Here is a 17,562-nt window from a genome sequence, read left to right on the forward strand (position 1 = left end):
TGACCTCAGGTGATCTGTCCGCCTTGGCTTCTCAGAGTGTTGGGATTACAGGTGAGAGCTACCGCGCTCTGCCTTTTTTAAAAAATTCTTCTGTGTAACTGAAACTTTGCACTGTTTGACTAACATCTTTCCATCCCCTGACAGCTACCATTCCACTCTCTGTTTCTGTGAATTCAAGTGTTTCAGATTTTACAGGTAAGTGGGATTGTGCAGTATTTGTCTTTCCATGCCTTATATAACATCATGTCATCCAGGTTCATCCACTGTTGTTGAAAATGGCAGAACTTCCTTCCTTCTTAAGGCCGAAGAGTGTGCCACTGTGCATACAGAGAGATCTGTATACTCACACATTTTCTTCATCCACTGGTGAACACCTAACTTGATTACATATTTCAGCTACTGTAAATAATGCTGCAATGAACATGGGAGCACAGGTATCTTTTCGACACACTGATGTAATTTCCTTTTGATATATACTACCCTGAAGTGTGATTGGTGGATCATATGGTAGTTCCATTTTTAAGTTTTTGAGGAACCTTCATACTGTTTTCCACAGCACTGTGCCATTTTATGCTCCCCCAAAAAGTGCACCACAGTTCCCTTTGCTCCACAGCCTCGCCAATGCTTCTTTCATCTTTTTGAGAATAGCCATCCTAAAAGATATAAGGTTTTTTCTCATTGTGTATTTTTTGTTTGTTTGTTTGTTTGTTTGTTGAGATGGAGTTTCCCTCTTGTTCCCCAGGCTGGAGTGCAATGGCACAATCTCTGCCTCCTGGGTTCCAGCAATTCTCCTGCCTCAGCCTACCAAGTAGCTGGGATTACAGGTGCCCACCACCATACCCAGCTAATTTTTTGTATTTTTAGTAGAGATGGGGTTTCACCATGTTGGCCAGGCTGGTTTTCAACTCCTGACCTCAGGCGATCCACCCGCCTCAGCCTCCCAAAGTGCTGGGATTACAGGTGTCAACCACTGCACCTGGCCCCTTTCTGTATTTTTATTTTTTGTTCTGTTTTGTTTTTTTCTGAGACAAGGTCTTGTTTTGTCACCCAGGCTAAAGTGCAGTGGCGTGATCATAAGTCACTGCAGCCTTGACTTCCCAGGCTCAAGTAATCCTGCCATCTCAGCCTCCAAGTAGCTGAGACTACAGGGTACACCACCATGCCTGGCTAATTTTAAAATTTTTAGGCTGGATGTGGTGGTTCATGCCTGTAATCCCAGCATTTTGGGAGGCTGAGGTGGGCGGATTACCTGAGGCCAGGAGTTCGAGACTAGCCTGGCTAACAGGTGAAACCCTATCTCTACTAAAATACAAAAATTAGCTGGGTATGGTGGCTGACACCTGTAATCCCAACTACTTGGGAGACTGAGGCACGGGAATCACTTGAACCCGGAAGGCAAGGTTGCAGTGAGCCGAGATGGCGCTACTGCACTCCAGTCTGGGTGACAGAGTGAGACCGTCTCAAAAAAAATTTTTTTTTTTGTAGAAATAGGGTCTCACTATGTTGTCCAGGCTGGTCTTGAACTCCTGGGCTCAAGTGATCCTCCCAAAGTGCTGGGATTACAGGCATGAACCACTGTACCTCTCCAAAGATGCTAATTTTGATGAAGTCTGGTTTGTCTACTTTTTATTTTGTTGCTCATGCTTTTGTTATCATATCTAAGATCCTTTGCTAAATCCAGTCATAATGATTTACCCCTACATTTAGCTCTGATATTTAGATTGTTGAATTAATCTGGTGTGGTGTGGTCCAATTTTAATCTTTTGAATGTGACTACCCAATTGTCTTAGCACTATTTTTTGAAATCTTTCCCTACTGAGTGGTCCTGGCACCCTTGTCAAAGGTCAGTTGACCACAGATATATGGCTTGACTATTTCTGAATCTTAATTCTATTATACCAATGTTAGCTATCCCTCCCAACTGACAATTAGTGGCTCACACCTGTAATCCTAGCCCTTTGGAAGACTGAGTCAGGTGGATCGCCTGAGCCCAGGAGTTAAGAGATGAGCCTGGGGAACACGGCAAAAACTTATCTGACCAAAATAACAATAATTATACAAAAACATTAGCTGGACATGCTGATGCATGCCTGTAGTCCTAGCTACTCAGGAGGCTGGGGTGGGAGAGGCGCCAGAACATGGGAAGTCCAGGTTGCAGCTAGCTGTGCCAGCCACTGCACTCCAGCCTGGGCTACAGAGTGAAACCTCATCTCAAAAAAAAAAAAAAAAGAAAAGGCCCAAGGACAGAGCCCTGCAGCAACATATGATATCCTTCTTTTTGGTTTATATTAAAACATTAGTCATTAGTCAGGAATCCTAAGAACAACCTACTTGGTGGAGTTCACTTAACGCTGCTATAATCTAGTCATGATTCCCCCATGATATCCACAGTGTATCACCAGTATCACTCTGGATTATCACTCCATAAAACACCCTATTGAAATTAAGACAATGTTACCCTAATAAGAGACTATCAATACAGAGGTAAAAAAGTAAATTAATCAGCACTTTGTCTAAGTGTTCACATTTTGTTTAATAATTCTTTCTGTAATTTATACAGGAAATACAATGATTTGTAATTTTTAGAATTTTTCTATTTTATAATTTAAAAATTTTGTTTTCTATAATATATACAAAATTTAATTTATCTTCAGGTATTAACTCTTGTTTTTTTTGAGATAGAGTTCACTCTTGTTGCCCAGGCAATGCAGTGAGTGCAATGGTGAGATCAGCTCACCGCAACCTCCACCTCCTGAGTTCAAGCAATTCTCCTGCCTCAGCCTCCCAAGTAGCTGGGATTACAGGGGCCCACCACCACACCTGGCTAATTTTTGTATTTTTAGTAGAGACAGAAAATATACATGTTAGCATTCAAAGCCCAGTGGAAAATAAAACACCTTAGTAAACATCTACAATCACTGAGATCTGTTACTTGATTTTCCTATTAAGAATTACACATCATTAGGGGTCAAAAAGTCAGCAGCCCTTGCAAATGTCCTCAACTCTTTTGTCCTTTAGTCTCACCTGAAAAGTGCATATACCAGCGTAGCAATCAAAGCGAAACTAACCACAACTGCCACAAGTACTTGGTCGCTTACTCCTTCTATAACTGAATCATCATCCAGTTTCAAACTCTGAACTTCACCTTGATATTTGGCCATTCCAGGTCTAAAATAAGAAGAAACAAGACAAGAGTTATAAATACACAGTGAAAATGAACTATACTAATCAAAGAAATGTAAATATAACTGACTTCTGATATATTTAGTTTTGATAGCTCTTACCGAAGGTAGACTGCAATTAAGTACAACTGCAGTGGGGATTCCCCAGTACTTGGTTCTTAAAAATTTGCCAGACACGTTATTTTGGGGAATACAAAATACTTTTTTTTTTTTTTTGAGACAGTTTTACTCTTGTTGCCCAGGCTGCACGATCTCGGCTCACCGCAACCTCTGCCTCCTGGGTTCTAACTGTTTTGCCTCAGCCTCCCGAGTAGCTGGAATTACAGGCATGTGCCAACACACCTGGCTACTTTTGTATTTTTAGTAGAGATGGGGTTTCTCCATGTTGGTCAGGCTAGTCTCGAACTGCCTACTTCAGGTGATCCACCCACCTCAGTCCTCCAAAGTGTTGGGATTACAGGTGTGAGCCACCGTGCCCAACCTCATTTATATATTTTTAAAAAATATCTTTTCATCTTCAAGCTTAACCCCTTTTTTTTTGAGACGGAGTTTCGCAATCTTGTTACCCAGGCTGGAGTGCAATGGCGCGATCTCGGCTCACCGCAACCTCCGCCTCCTGGGTTCAGGCAATTCTCCTGCCTCAGCCTCCTGAGTAGCTGGGATTACAGGCACGCGCCACCATGCCCAGCTAATTTTTTTTGTATTAGTAGAGACAGGGTTTCACCATGTTGACCAGGATGGTCTCGATCTCTTGACCTCGTGATCCACCCGTCTCGGCCTCCCAAAGTGCTGGGATTACAGGCTTGAGCCACCGCGCCCGGCCCCAAGCTTAACCCCTTTAAGAAACAATCCATTCTTAGGCCAGGCGCAGTGGCTCATGCCTGTAATCTCCGCACTTTGGGAGGCTGAAGCGGGTGGATCACCTGAGGTTGGGAGTTTGAGACCAGCCTGGCCAACATGGTGAAAGCCTGTCTCTACTAAAAATACAAAAATTAGCCAGGTTATGTGTGCCTGTAATCTCAGCTACTCTGGAGGCTGAGGCAGGAGAATTGCTTGAACCTGGGAGGGAGAGGTTGCAGTGAGGCCCAGATAGCGCCACTGCACTCCAGCCTGGGAGACAGAGCAAGACCCTGTCTCCAAAAAAAAAAAAAAAAGAAAAGAAAAGAAAAAAGTCATTCTGGTCCAATTGTTCTTTTCTTACTCCTAAATACCAAACAAATTCTCTAAGTAGATCAGGTCCCTCTTCCCTCTCACAGCATGTGTATGTCTTACGGCATTTGCCATGTATTGATAGGAAAGGAAATATATTGTAGTCTTCTGTAAATATTCTCATATTCTCTAGCATACGCCCTGCACACAACAGGTTCTAATAGATATTTGTTTAAACAAAAATGACTTACCATACTTACAGTGTTAGTAATTTGAGAAGTAAAAGACATTTAGGCTACAGAACATTTATAGCTATACTAAGACTATTTGAAATAATGAGAATTCTGGTGCTTGAAAAACTGTGCCTCACCTGAAACTAAGCTCAGCTTACGGTTCAGAATTTTTTAAACTGCTTGGAATATAGAATCACTCTGATGCTGCATTTCCTTATGAAAAGGGAGGATAAGAAACTTTCCTTCCCACACTCTAAACAAGAAAAAAATTATAATACCCAATTCTATACCTATGAGGGGAGATGGCCCAACCACACTGGAGTCCAAATATGAAAGGTAATTCATATTTTTTTCAGACAAAACAGGAAGTATCAAAGTCTTATAAGACTAAAGAGAAATTAAGGAAATAGTCAATTAAATATACATATAATTAAAATAAACTTCTGCCTTTATGAAACTCATTTAGCTGAAAAAGTTTTATCCAATATCATCACTAATCAGGTACTTTGAGTACAGAAGTCTTAACACCTTAGAAAATAATCTGAACTGGCAGCTAGTAAGAAAATTATCACTCATGGAAGAAACCTACGCAAACAGATCAAAGCCAGCTTTCATCAGCTTTACAGGACGTAAACGCCTGATGTATCAGGAACTTTTAATGACTGGTTTCAAATAGCCATCATAAAGGCACACACCAGGAAACTCACAGAAAGAGGTCTAATTCAAGTATTTTCATTCAAAAGAACAGTTAAATGAGCTGCAAACTGAACTGAAGAAGGAGTCTCAAATAAGCTGGGGGTGGGCCATGGAGTCAATTTAGATTTTTATTTGATCAGGTTACCTCTTCTAAAAGTAGAGATGCTATAGCTATGTAAAAAGTCCTAAGGGCGGTGAGAAATACTTGCATCTGCTCAAAGATCCCTGTGTCAAGATTTCCAACCTCTAATTACCTCACAGAGCTGTGAAGGTTAAAATAAATTAACAGAGGTGAAAGTTCTTTGTAAATTAAGTCTACCAACAAATGCACTGTAATTATTCCTACTCACATTTTCCCCTGTGCTACACATTTAGGCAGTTCATTGTTTTGTACTTTAAGAAAATGCATTACATTTGTTTCTACGTCCTTCAAGGTGCAATCAATGGTAATGTGAATAAATTCTACTGTACAACATATATATATTTTATATATATTTGACTACTATGCAATTAGACTCTTAAGACACTGCTTCATGTACCTTTCCAAGAACTCAGAGATCCAGGATATTTAAGTATTGCATGGTCATATAATTTTATTTGCATCATTTGACAGCAGAAATTCCCAATCGTGTTGAGAGGAAAAGAGAAGGGCATCACATTATCTTGTCAAATGGAAATCCCAACAAAAGCCAGGGCTGTCAAATGGAGATCTACTAATGCCATTTGACCTGCTTGTTGGGGGCTTCGATAGCACAACTTCTGCTTAGTTTCTCTTTTTTTTTTTTTTTTTGAGACAGAGTTTTGCTCGTTACCTAGGCTGGAGTGCAATGGCGCGATCTCAGCTCACCGCAACCTCCGCCTCCTGGGTTCAGGCAATTCTCCTGCCTCGGCCTCCTGAGTAGCTGGGATTACAGGCACGCGCTACCACGTCCAGCTATTTTTTGTATTTTTAGTAGAGACGGGGTTTCACCATGTTGACCAGGATGGTCTCGATCTCTTGACCTCGTGATCCACCCGCCTTGGCCTCCCAAAGTGCTGGGATTACAGGTGTGAGCCACCGTGCCCGGCTTGCTATAGTTTCTCTTAAAATTGGGAGTAAAAAAGCAACTGTCGGTGCTAGTGCTCAAAAATGAGGTTTTATACCACCACTTCAGTTTGGAAAGAGGGTGGTCTGATTAAAAACTACAGAAGATAAACAGGAAACACAATTTCCTACTTGAGGAGATGACATAATATCTTAGTCCTGAAAATGAATTCCAAAATCGAGGACTTCTGTTCTCCAACTTTGGTTGTTGACAGTCAGTGATTATCTAGAACTAAACAGTGCTGCCGATTCTGTCCAACCACACAGGCTCTAAACTGAAGCCCAAGCAGTTGCTGCTTGGACATTAAGAGCCCTGAATTTTAGTTCCAAATCTGTTACAACAACTGTGTAAAAGTAAATAAAATTTAAAGGCTGTTAGAACCTCCAAAACACCTTAAGCCTTGAGAGAGTTATGACTATGATCTGGGTCACATAACATGTTTACAATTCTGTTTCTTAGATTTTAGCTTAACTCTTCCTCATTGTTCCTGTTCTATGAACAACTAAAAAAAGACTAATAGAGTCCTTTTTTATTTTATTTATTTATTTTCTAATTCAGTCTCCGTAGAGACTGTGAAAAGTTGCCAATGCGGACTATATTGCAAGTTGTCATGGCGAGGTACTGGGAAAAGTTTTCAATTGGTAATAATCACGCCTTGGATAAACCTCATTGGCTACGATACTGCCACTATGCAAAGCTAGAGTCCTTTTTTAAAAAGAGACCAGACCTCCTCCTTCCAATCGCTGATCTTTATTACAGATTAACTGCCTCCTTTATTGTCCCGTACCTAACTCAGATGAGATGGTGCTCCAAACAGGAATCTTGAGACAGTTATACTCTTTCTCCCCTAAAAATACACCTTGACTAATTAGATCATTATAACCGTACATTAAGCCTTACATTAAGATTTTAAAATTCCGTTAAATGTCCCTAAATTTTGTCTATATAAACAATCCCAAATGTCTTAACAGCAATGACGTCCATGCTTTGAAATCTGTCCTTTCTCCGGTGGCTTGTCCTCAACCTCTCTTTAAACTCGATTTCGACCTTTTAAATTATTTTAGATTAACAACTGTGCCTTGATTTCTTCAGTTCCTTCTACTGCTAAATTTCTCTGACTCAGAGTTTCGGAAGAAAAAAGGCCAGATCAAAGCTGAACGTTAGAGGGCTTATCAGTGAGGAGCTGGACTGGCAGAGCGAGACCGTCACCCTCCCAAAACACAGTTTTACAGTTTCAAGTCTTTCAAGTACGTATTACTTTAACAAGAAAAATAAAGCCAATACTTGCTTCCTTTCTTGAGATGCAAATTGGGCTTCAATGCCCATTCTCATCTACCATTCTGTCGCTCGGCTTCCTGACGGTGCTACTATGGAGACACCCACAGACCTAACTGGCATGACTGGCGTGTCAACTGCTAAACGCTTTCACTACATCATGAACTTCCTTTTTGAAAAACAGATATTACTCAAATTAATGTTTATAAATTAATTTTTTAAATTTATTTTTTGAGACAGGGTCTCGTTCTGTCACCCAGGCTGGAGTGCAGTGGTGTAATCTTGGCTCACTGCAGCCTCTAGTTCCCAGGCTCAATCAACCCTCCTGCTGTGACTACAGGCATGCACCACTATGCTCAACTAATTTTTTTTATTTTTTTTGTAGAGATGGGGTTTAACCATCTTGCCCAAGCTGGTCTCAAACTCCTGGGGTCAAGGATTTCGCCCACGGATTAGGCCTCCCAAAGTTCTAGGATTACAGGCATGAGGTACCACGCCCAGCCAAAAGTTAAGTTTATAGGTGCCATTAATATTTACAAAATCCATAAGTGACTATAGTTCAGTTTTATAATATGTAGATACTGTGCTTAATTGCTTCACCTTCAAAACTTATTATTATTATTAATCATACAATGTTAAGCACTTAGTTCTAAGCATATAAAGCAACACCTTACCGGATTTATTTTTCATTCCATTTTTTCAAGTTATTTGAAGGTTCTGTTACAGGCTTTTTTTAAACCCTAGATTTGGGCCAGTGCTGTGGCTCATGCCTGTAATCACAGCATTTTGGAAGGCTGAGGTAGGTAGATCGCTTGTGGCCAGGAATTTGAGATCAGCCTGGCCAACAAGGTGAAACCCCACCTTTACTAAAAATACAAAAATTAGCCAGACATGGTGGTGCATGCCTGTGATCCCAGCTACTTGGGAGATTGAGGCACAAGAATTGCTTGAACCCAGGAGGCAGAGGTTGCAGTGATTGCACCACGGCATTCTAGGCTGGGCAACAGAGCAAGACCCCGCATCAAAATACCGCCCAGATCTGATCATTACACATTGTATACATTTCTATCAATATATCACAGGTACCCCATAAATATACACAACTATTATACATCCATAAAAATTAAAAATACATTTTTAAAGAATGAACTCCTTTCAGTCAGGAATCGTATCTTACTTCTGTCATTAGTGTGCAGGGTCTGATATGTTGTAGTGGCCACTAAATGTTGTTTACATGAAACCCAGAAACAAGGTTATTAAATGTATAGAACATGGTATGTAATCTCTTTCATGGTATCCTGTAAAATATGAAAACCAGGTGTGGTGGCTCACGCCTGTAATCCCAGCACTTTGGGAGGCCGAGGCAGGTGGATCACTTGAGATCAAGAGTTCGAGACCAGCCTGGCCAACACAGTGAAACCCCGTCTCTATTAAAAATACAAAAATTAGCTGGGCGTGGTGTTGGATGCCTGCAATTCCAACTACCCGGGAGGCTGAGGCAAGAATATCGCTTGAACCTAGGAGGCGGAGATTGCAGTGAGCTGAGATCGGCCCACTGCACTCCAGCCTGGGCGACAGAGCGAGACTCCATCTCACAAAACAAAACGAAACAAAAGAAAACAAAAAATGTAAAGAAGAGTTACTAATACTTGGTTTTGAACTGTTTAAGATTCACAAAAACTGAACCCCATCCGTCTTGGAAACTGTGCAGTGTAACTGATAGAAGTTTGCAGAGGAACTGGCTTTGCTATTGCTCAGCTAGCTACATCTTACTGAGGACTAGCTTAAGACAGCAAAGAAGCACAAGCTCCAGAGTTAGACAGCCCTGAACTTATGTAAAGTCTCAGTCTCAGCTTCCTAATATGTAAAAGACATTAGGTTGAACCATAACAAACAGACACTCTTTTTTGGGGTGGGGGGTGGGGTGGGAAGTGCAGAACTATGGTAAAACCTAGCTATGCCAGCCCCCGAGCTGGTCTCCATAGCATCTCAAACTCTCTTTAATCACAGCTCTCAGTGTGTGTACCCTGGGAAGACAGGATGCAATCTGGAGCACTGTCACACAGCACATGCCCTCTTCAATCTGATAAGCAGCTGTGGGTAAGAACTAGCCTCAAACTAACCGGAGTAAGGAGACTGCTAGGACAAATTCAACTCACCTCTCTTCAGGCATTTCCAAAGCTTTTGGGGAAGAAAAAAAATAAACCACAGAGAGCAAACAACGGAAAAAGAGAAAATTCCAGGACTTCCTGGAACAAAGGAGAGAATCTCAGTGTCTTTTTATCCCAAGGCTCATGTAGAAACTTGACGGCCACATGGCTTCTGGAATGACTCACATCCAAGAAGTTTTTACTAATTTCTTTCATCAAAGGTAACTGGAATTACAAAATAAAACCTCCAGAACACTGCAACATCATGCACAAAAGCACTGGATAAGCAGAAAACCTTGAAAAAGGAGGCTTTCGGTCCATTGTGTCTAAGCCTTGAAAACCGGGCCGCTGAAGGAAGGCTGCTGAGGATGGCACAGCCACAGTCGCTTCAGCAGGGCCAGCATCTTGTCTGTCCATCTAAAGACAAGCTGCATGCGAGTCAGGCTTAAGTCAATGTGACATATACTCCCTGACTTCATTCATTTGCCTACAAGATTATAGGTCACTTAAAAGTGCTAGAGATTCAACAGAAACAACCTGGTAAGGAATGTAGTAACTCTAGTTTGACAAATATCCACAGTCACCAACACAGAAACCAAACATAGGCGAGACACATATGTGTAACTTCTAAAGGTTTCTCTGTCCTTGGTGTAGGGAAGAATGCTTGAAAAAAAGACCATTGAGAAGACTTCAGGTAAGTTTTTTTTTTTTTTTTTTTTTTACACTTACAAAATGCTAAATCATCAGATGTCAACTGTTGGTAAGTAAGGCATCCTTAAAAACTCAATGCTGCTTCAGGCTCGGTGGCTCACACTTCTGATTCCAGAACTTTTGGGAGGCCAAGGCGGGCAGATCACTTGAGCCCAGTAGTTTGAGAACAGCCTGGGCAACATATTGAGACTCCCCCTCCACAAAAAAATAAGAAAATCAGCCGGGTATCGTGGCCTGCGCCTGTGGTTCCACCTACTTGGGAGGCTGAGGCAGGAGGATTGCCCGAGCCCGGGAGGCAGAGGTTGCAGTGAGCCGAGACTGCGCCACTGCACTCCAGAATGAGACCCTTTCTCAAAGACAAACAAACAAACAAAAACCCAACTCAATGCTGTCTTGAGTGCTCAATGAGAAAACCTACTCTCAATGGAAAAAAAAAAGGGAGAAGCAAAATGAAAATGTGTCCTGGGAAGTAAACTTTGTCGCACTCCAAATAAAAATTTGGCATTGGCTAGTAGTCATGCAAACTTTATGCATGACAATTCTCTAAGGACTCCAAAGAGTGTGTCCTGGAAATTCCAGCAAATTTGCACTAGGTTCCAGGTACACCAGAATGCTTACAGCAATGTTCTGAGTAGCCTCAGTCTGGAACAAAACGCATACCCAGAGTAGAATGGATACACTGTTCTATTCACACAGTGGACTACTGGGCAGCAATGAAAATTACCTATAGATATACAGTACACCAATTTAATACTGATTGAAAACCACAAACACCACACTATGATCCACTCGCAAAAGTTCAGTAACAGGCAAAGGAAAACGAGATCGCATGCACACATAAACGGTACAGCTGTAAGGAAGCGATCATCACACTAGTCAGGCTAGGAGAGAATCAGTCTCCGAGAAAGGAGCGCAGGGCATGGGCAAGAAACTCCTGGGGTGCCGGTAATACCCTTTTCATTTTTATCTGCGTGTTTTATTAATTCTTCTTTAAACGTGTATGTCGTATGCACTTTTCTGTGTATGCGATCTCTGTTAAAAATGTATCGGCAACCCTGCGAAGAGATTCGTGCCTCAAAAGAGGTGGGAGCTCGAGAACGATTTGCCTCGCCATTAAGCGAAGGTAACTCCGAAGCTGGGAGACGCAGGCCCGGGGTCGGCCGGGGTCCTTACGGATTGGCGAACGGGCGCACACCCCTCCTGCATTCAGGAGAGTTCTCAGGGTCGCGCTCCGAGCGACCCCAGAAGGAGCGGCGGTGTCCTCGCCGCTGGCTAAGCCCACCTAGAGCCGCCGAGCCGGCCTCCGCGTCGGCCCCTCCGCCGTCGCCGGCGACTCCGGACAGCCGCAGGGCGATCCTGGGGCTTCCACAGGAGGGCGGGGCCCCGAGGGAGGAGGCGGCGACTCCCGCCGCCCCGCAAAGCCTCAGCTGCCCCACCGACCCCCGGAAGGCCGGGCCCCGCCGTCCGCGGCTCCGCGGGCCCGGGCGGGGTGGGCGTGGTTGCCGCGCGCCGGACGTACCTCTCCACCGCGGAGGAACTACCTCGCCAGTTCCCGGTGACAGAGAACAGATTATTTCCGGGACCGCTCCCGCCACCCTTCCCGGGCCACCACTGGCCGTACCCTTTTTAATTTGGAGTGCGGGTGCGGGCGCACGCGCACTACCGAGCTTCCGCGAGGGCGCGAGCGGACGGTGGAGGAGGACCCGCCGCCGCAGCCGCCAGGGCTGGGCGCGTGCGCGCGCGCCTCGACACGCAGCGAGCGGGCGGCGCGGGTCGGCCGGGGCGCGAGCGTGCGCAGTGGGTATTAGGCCGCGGCTCCAGCCGGGGCGGCGGCGCTCTGGAGGAGCGGTGTGGACGGCCGGGGGCGGGGACGCGGGGCGGCGGGCGTGGCCGGAGTCGCGCGCTTCTGGCGCGCGGTCCCGATAGAAAGGAGAAGGAGGGGCCCCGGGGGTGACCGTGCGGAGCCGCTGCCAGCGTTGGGCGACAGTCGGCGGCCGGATCTGAGGAGCGGGAGGGCAGGAGGCCGAGGCAGCGGCGCGGGCCCCCAGATCCCCCGACCGAGTGGCGGCAGCGTCTGGCCAGGCGGGAGACGCTGCCCGGCCGTGGCGGGGAAGATGTTTAGCGTGGAGTCGCTGGAGCGGGCGGAGCTGTGCGAGAGCCTCCTCACTTGGGTACGTGGGGGCCCCGGGCCGGCAGGAAGACCCCCTCCCCCCGTCACCTACCGGGACCCCCACGCGCGGCCCGGGGGGCGAGTGCCGCGGGCGACGGTGCCGTCACATCCGGGGCCCCGGGCGGGCGGGGTGAGGAGGCTCGGCCCAGGGTCCGAGAGAAACTTGCAGGGCCTGAGGCGTCGCTGCTCCCGGCGGACCCAGGCCGGGCTGGGGTGGGGACGCAGCGGGCGACTCCGAGACCCGCGCGGCTGCTCGCAGCTGGGGCGGCGCTGCGCTTCGGTGGCAGCCGAGCCTGGCCGCCCCGCGCCTGGGAGCCTTCGCGGCTCCGCGCCTTTGTTGCCGCTTTGGCGGAGTACGGCCCTCGCCCGGCCTGGGGAGGGAAAGCACCTGTGAGGGAGCGCGAGGGGGATGCAGGAGGCGCCGGGGGACCCCGTTTCGGACGCGAGGCGCCGCTGGCGGCGGGAGTGCGCGAGGGGCGGACGCCTGTGACAGGCGTCGGGCGGACGTTTAGAAGTCTGGAGGCGTCTGGGCGTCAACAATGGAACTCGAAGGCCCTGAGGGACAGCGTCGTGGGATTCTGATTTTGAATTGTTAAACGGTTTTAGATTCCTCACGCTGTGAAGTAAATACGTGTTCACTCGTCACGTCAGCGGCCGCGCCTTCCTCAGGCTGGGTCTTCGGGACGCGGCCGGGACCCGACGCCCGGGTTCCAGTCGTTCTCGCCGGGGAGGGGGAGGGACGCGCGGAGCTCAGGCCGACCCCGCGCTGCCTTCGGGAGCGTTCGTTTCACTCATTGCTGAGAAGGTTAATTAAATGTTTGCGGATGTGTTTTTGGAGGCGACTGTAGCATTTGTATTAATTTTAAGGGTAAAACACGAATGTGAGAAAATCTGTTTAGCGGTGTCTTGGGTTATGAGTTGGGATCCCTGGAGTGTAGACGTCACGCTCCTATGCAAGGCACTTTGCTGGAAAGGCTGGAGAAGTATTGCCTTACGTTGCTTTTAAAAAGTAATAAAAATAGTCTGAGGTTTTTATAATTTGGATATGTCACGAATCAATTTCTGTCCTCTGAAACAGACTGTATACAGTGGTAGGGCTTGAGGTAGCCAGTTGCATATTAGACCATTTAGGGGATTTCAGATAGTCAGCAGCAATATGCAGTTAATGTGCAGCTTACGCTTCTGTTGGGTTCCGCCTCCAGGCAAGGAGATGGCTTTCACTGCTGTGTTTCAGAAGAGAGGAAAACTAAGTTGCATAATGTGACCGAGGTTTGACTAGGCAGGGGAGAGATAGAGGAAAGAATTACTAAATTAAAATTTTTTTTTAATTCAGTTTCCGTAGAGACTGTCAAAAATTGCCAATGCCGACTATACTTCAAGTCGTCATGGCAGGGTATTGGGAAAAGTTTCAATTAGCAATAATCGCGCCTTGGACAAACCTCATTGGCTACGATACTGCCACTGAGCAAAGCTCTAAATTCTTTGATAATGTGAAAGGAATAGATTTGGCAGAATCTGTAAATCTGTAAACAGAATGCTGAGGAACTTAAGATTGGAGTTTTTGAGTCTGTGCAAGTAGTGCTTCTCTTTATGCTAGAAAAAGAAGAAGGCAAAGATGAAGCTATTTGAGTCTAAGTAGGGCTACATTGTTTAAAATCTAGGAAGAAAAAAGACATGCAAATAGAGAGATGTACAGAGGCTCCTTAACTTATGATGGGTTTACATCCCGACAAACCCATCATAAGTTGAAAATACTGTAGTTGAAAATACATTTCATATGCCTAACCGACCAAACACCATAGCTTAGCCTGGCCTACGTTAAACGTGTGCAGAACACTTACATTAGCCTACAGTTAAGCAAAATCATCTATCACAAAGCTTATTTCATATAAAGTGTTGAATATCTCATGCAATTTATTGAATACTCTACTGAAAATGAAAAATGATGGTTGTATGGGCAGAGTATGATTTCTACTGAATGTATACCTCTTGCACCATTGTAAAGTTGAAAAATCATAAATTAACCCATCCTAAATTGGGGACTGTCTGTGTTTGAAGGGCGTCTGCAAAAATATGGTACTTAGTAATTGCACTTATGTAAGTAAGAAATGCTGATAAAAATAGAGAGGAAAAATCTGAGAAGTTTGAAAGGCTACTGACAGAACCTGACAACATGAGAGAATCTATTTATAATCTCATAAAATGTCAAGAAAACGGGTAATCCACGTTATCAGCTTGGTAGAGAGGTCAGGGAGTATGGAATTGTAGAATAGGGTTTTTGAAATGTCACTGGAAAACTCATCAATGAAAATTTCCGGATAAGATTAGAGATTATCAGTGACAAAATTAGAGGGCAGTGTTTATGAAGATGGAGAATTCTAAGATTTGGAAACACTTTAAAAGACATGTTTCAAAAGAGAGTGTAAATGCTGGGTTTGTTCTCTTTCAGCCGTCATTATAAAAAGCAGAATAAATGTTTTGGAGAGCAATGTTTGATGTCATTTACATGTCTAGTAGCAGCCCCCCATTTGGAAGCCAGATTAATGCTAAACACAATTCTAAAACCAAATGCAAGCAAAAGTGTACACATACACTCCAAAGAGAAGACTCATTTAGATTAATTTGCTCTATTTTATGTCAACTTCTAGTCAGTTCGGTTGCGTGTGGGGTTTTGCTGTCACTGAGCAAAATTCAGACAACTGTCAGTGACAGACAAGACCCAAGAGCTGGACGATTCTGTCTTTGGGCTGACATCATTATATACTTCTACAGGCTCCGTGTTCAGTTATTGAAGATCAAAATTATAATCCCGATTATCAGATAAAAGTTTGTTTTCACTACATAGCATTTAGAGATTGGAGAGATGTATATAGAACATTTTAGAAATTATTCTACTAGAAATGGCTAAAGTAATAAAAGCTCAAGTACATAAAGGGATGATTCTGTCACTTATACAGAACTCAGTGGAACATCTCATTGCCTCACACGCTGGATAAATTGCCCTTTTATCAGACAGCCTACTAGCGCAAGAACCATGTGTTCCAAATTTTTGTTGAAAGAGAAAGTTATAAAAAAGAGTTAAGTATCATCCTACCAAGGGGAACTTTCCCATCTTAAGCTTAAATTCGAAATCAAAGTTCATGCAAGCAAGTTCAGCAGGACATGCTTGAAAATTTCCACTGTGCCGCCTCTCTCCACCCTCTGAGTCAAAATCTGCCCTGCCTATTACCTGTCAAGCCTAATTTCTTGAACTGTATGTGAATCTTGAAAAGATAGCACTTTTTCAGGTTTTAGAGACTGAAAAACAAGAAAGTCTACAATGCTACCAAGTTGTTTTTTGTTTTGTTTTTGTGTGAACCTCTGCCTGTGTTTCAGAGGAATTGCTACCAAGCTTTGACCAAAAAAAAAAAAAAAAAAAGTCATCACATAGGCTCAGTACACTTTGGGGTAACCTAGCAACATTAATATATCCTTATTGTTTTCATATTACTTATTTGGCAACTTATAAAATGCATACTAGTGTATAGAATTTGGGGTGGTATAATGATTATGGTGATATCTCTCCCATTCCATTCTCTGTCCTCTGCCTAACTTGATTCTGCCAACAACTTTTGTCCTGTCATGGAAGAATAAGTCACTGATATACAAAAATTAAGGCACTTTAAAAAATAGTATAGCATAAGAGTACGCAGGTTCTGACATTAGGCAGCCTGCGTTCAAATCCTGGTTTTGTTCCATACCAACTGTAGTTGACTTTGGACACGTAACTTCACCGCTGTGTTTTGATTGCATTGATAGTTAACATTAGGTTTGTTAACTTCACCAGTGACTTTCATGCTTTAGTACTGATCTGCATCATCTAGAGAGCTTGCTAAAACACTGATGCCCAGAATTGCTATTTCTGTAGGTCTGGGCTGGCTGAGATTTTGCATTTTTAATAGATTCCCAGGTGATGCTATTGTTGGTGACTTGGGGGCCACGTTTTGAGAACCATGGCTCTAGAAAATTGTTTGACATTTTGTACTGGACACTTCTTTGCTGTGGGCACTGCACTATGTATTATGTTTAATATTTAGTAGTAGCATCCCATTGCCTCAACCAGCTAGATGACGATAGCACCCAATTCACTGTTACAGCCAAAAATGTCTACTAAGGAGCAGAATTATCCATTGCTCTAGAGATGGTGATTCTAGGTGATCTCATGCTTTACTCTTCTCTTGCTTTTGTTGGGGAAGGGGAGGTAGAGGTTGGGTGGTGGTAATAGAGCTTCTTGGAATTAAAAGAAAGGTTATAACCCTTCAGGTAGAATTTCTTGCCTTAATGCAATTAGGTGCAGTTGTCTTTCAGTTTTACTGTACTGCTGTTCTGAAATACTCCATAGATGTTAGCTCAGAGAACTGATGACAGATTCTTAAAAATTAAGATACAGTTTACATACCATAAAATTCATCCTTTTAAAGTGTATAATTAATTGGTTTTTAGTATGATCACAAGATTGTGTAGTCATCATGACTATCTAGTTCCAAGAACATTTTCATCACCCCAAAAATAAACTCTGTAGGGATAAATTTTATTTAGGATCTGTATCACTTTCATCTTGTAGCAGAGGTGTACATCTCTGACTCTTGTGAGCAACTATGTACCTCAACGGCTAATACAAAGAAAATAATTGAATAAAGCCATGTTTTAAAAACAAAAATGAAAATTTAGCTTTCTCTAAGTCCCAAGAGAAAAAAACAGATCAAGTCTTTTTCTTTTTTCTTTTTTTTTGAGATGGAGTCTTGCTATGTTGCCCAGGCTGGAGTGCAGTGGCCCAATGTCGCTCGGCTCACTGTAACCTCCGCCTCCAGGTTCGAGCAATTCTCCTGCCTCAGCCTCCCTGGTAGCTGGGATTACAGGTGCATACCACCA

The 17,562-nt window shown here is 44.0% G+C and overlaps 2 protein-coding genes and 2 non-coding genes across 7 annotated transcripts in view; 1 reads left to right on the forward strand and 3 right to left on the reverse strand.

Annotated features, from left to right (window-relative positions):
• Nucleotides 1–12,131, reverse strand: part of RNF170 (ring finger protein 170) — a 51,841-nt gene extending 39,710 nt beyond the window's left edge. Inside the window, exons 1-2 of one of the 3 annotated variants that reach the window (XM_021675827.2) lie at nucleotides 12,001–12,131; nucleotides 3,025–3,168 (exon numbers count right to left, since the gene is read on the reverse strand). In XM_021675827.2, coding sequence (XP_021531502.2) covers nucleotides 3,025–3,161 — 137 coding nt within the window. In that variant the 5' untranslated portion in view covers nucleotides 3,162–3,168; nucleotides 12,001–12,131. Of the gene's footprint in view, nucleotides 1–3,024; nucleotides 3,169–12,000 lie in introns of those variants that run through there. The other 2 variants (XM_021675828.2, XM_012476027.3) reach the window with 2 other exon arrangements.
• On the reverse strand, nucleotides 6,904–7,044 carry LOC135271910 (U4 spliceosomal RNA). The gene has a single exon (XR_010340031.1). It is a non-coding gene; the product is annotated as a U4 spliceosomal RNA (small nuclear RNA).
• Nucleotides 12,132–12,554: 423 nt separating the features above from the next.
• Nucleotides 12,555–17,562, forward strand: part of HOOK3 (hook microtubule tethering protein 3) — a 137,302-nt gene continuing 132,294 nt past the window's right edge. For both annotated transcript variants that reach the window (XM_064370005.1, XM_012476023.3), the window contains exon 1: nucleotides 12,555–12,652. In XM_064370005.1, coding sequence (XP_064226075.1) covers nucleotides 12,596–12,652 — 57 coding nt within the window. In that variant the 5' untranslated portion in view covers nucleotides 12,555–12,595. The remainder of the gene's footprint in view (nucleotides 12,653–17,562) is intronic.
• On the reverse strand, nucleotides 13,985–14,124 carry LOC135271918 (U4 spliceosomal RNA). The gene has a single exon (XR_010340037.1). It is a non-coding gene; the product is annotated as a U4 spliceosomal RNA (small nuclear RNA).

This window comes from Aotus nancymaae, unplaced genomic scaffold, assembly GCF_030222135.1.
Source record: "Aotus nancymaae isolate 86718 unplaced genomic scaffold, 86718_ANA_hifiasm-v0.15.2.pri h1tg000097l, whole genome shotgun sequence".
NCBI classification, from domain to species: domain Eukaryota; kingdom Metazoa; phylum Chordata; class Mammalia; order Primates; family Aotidae; genus Aotus; species Aotus nancymaae.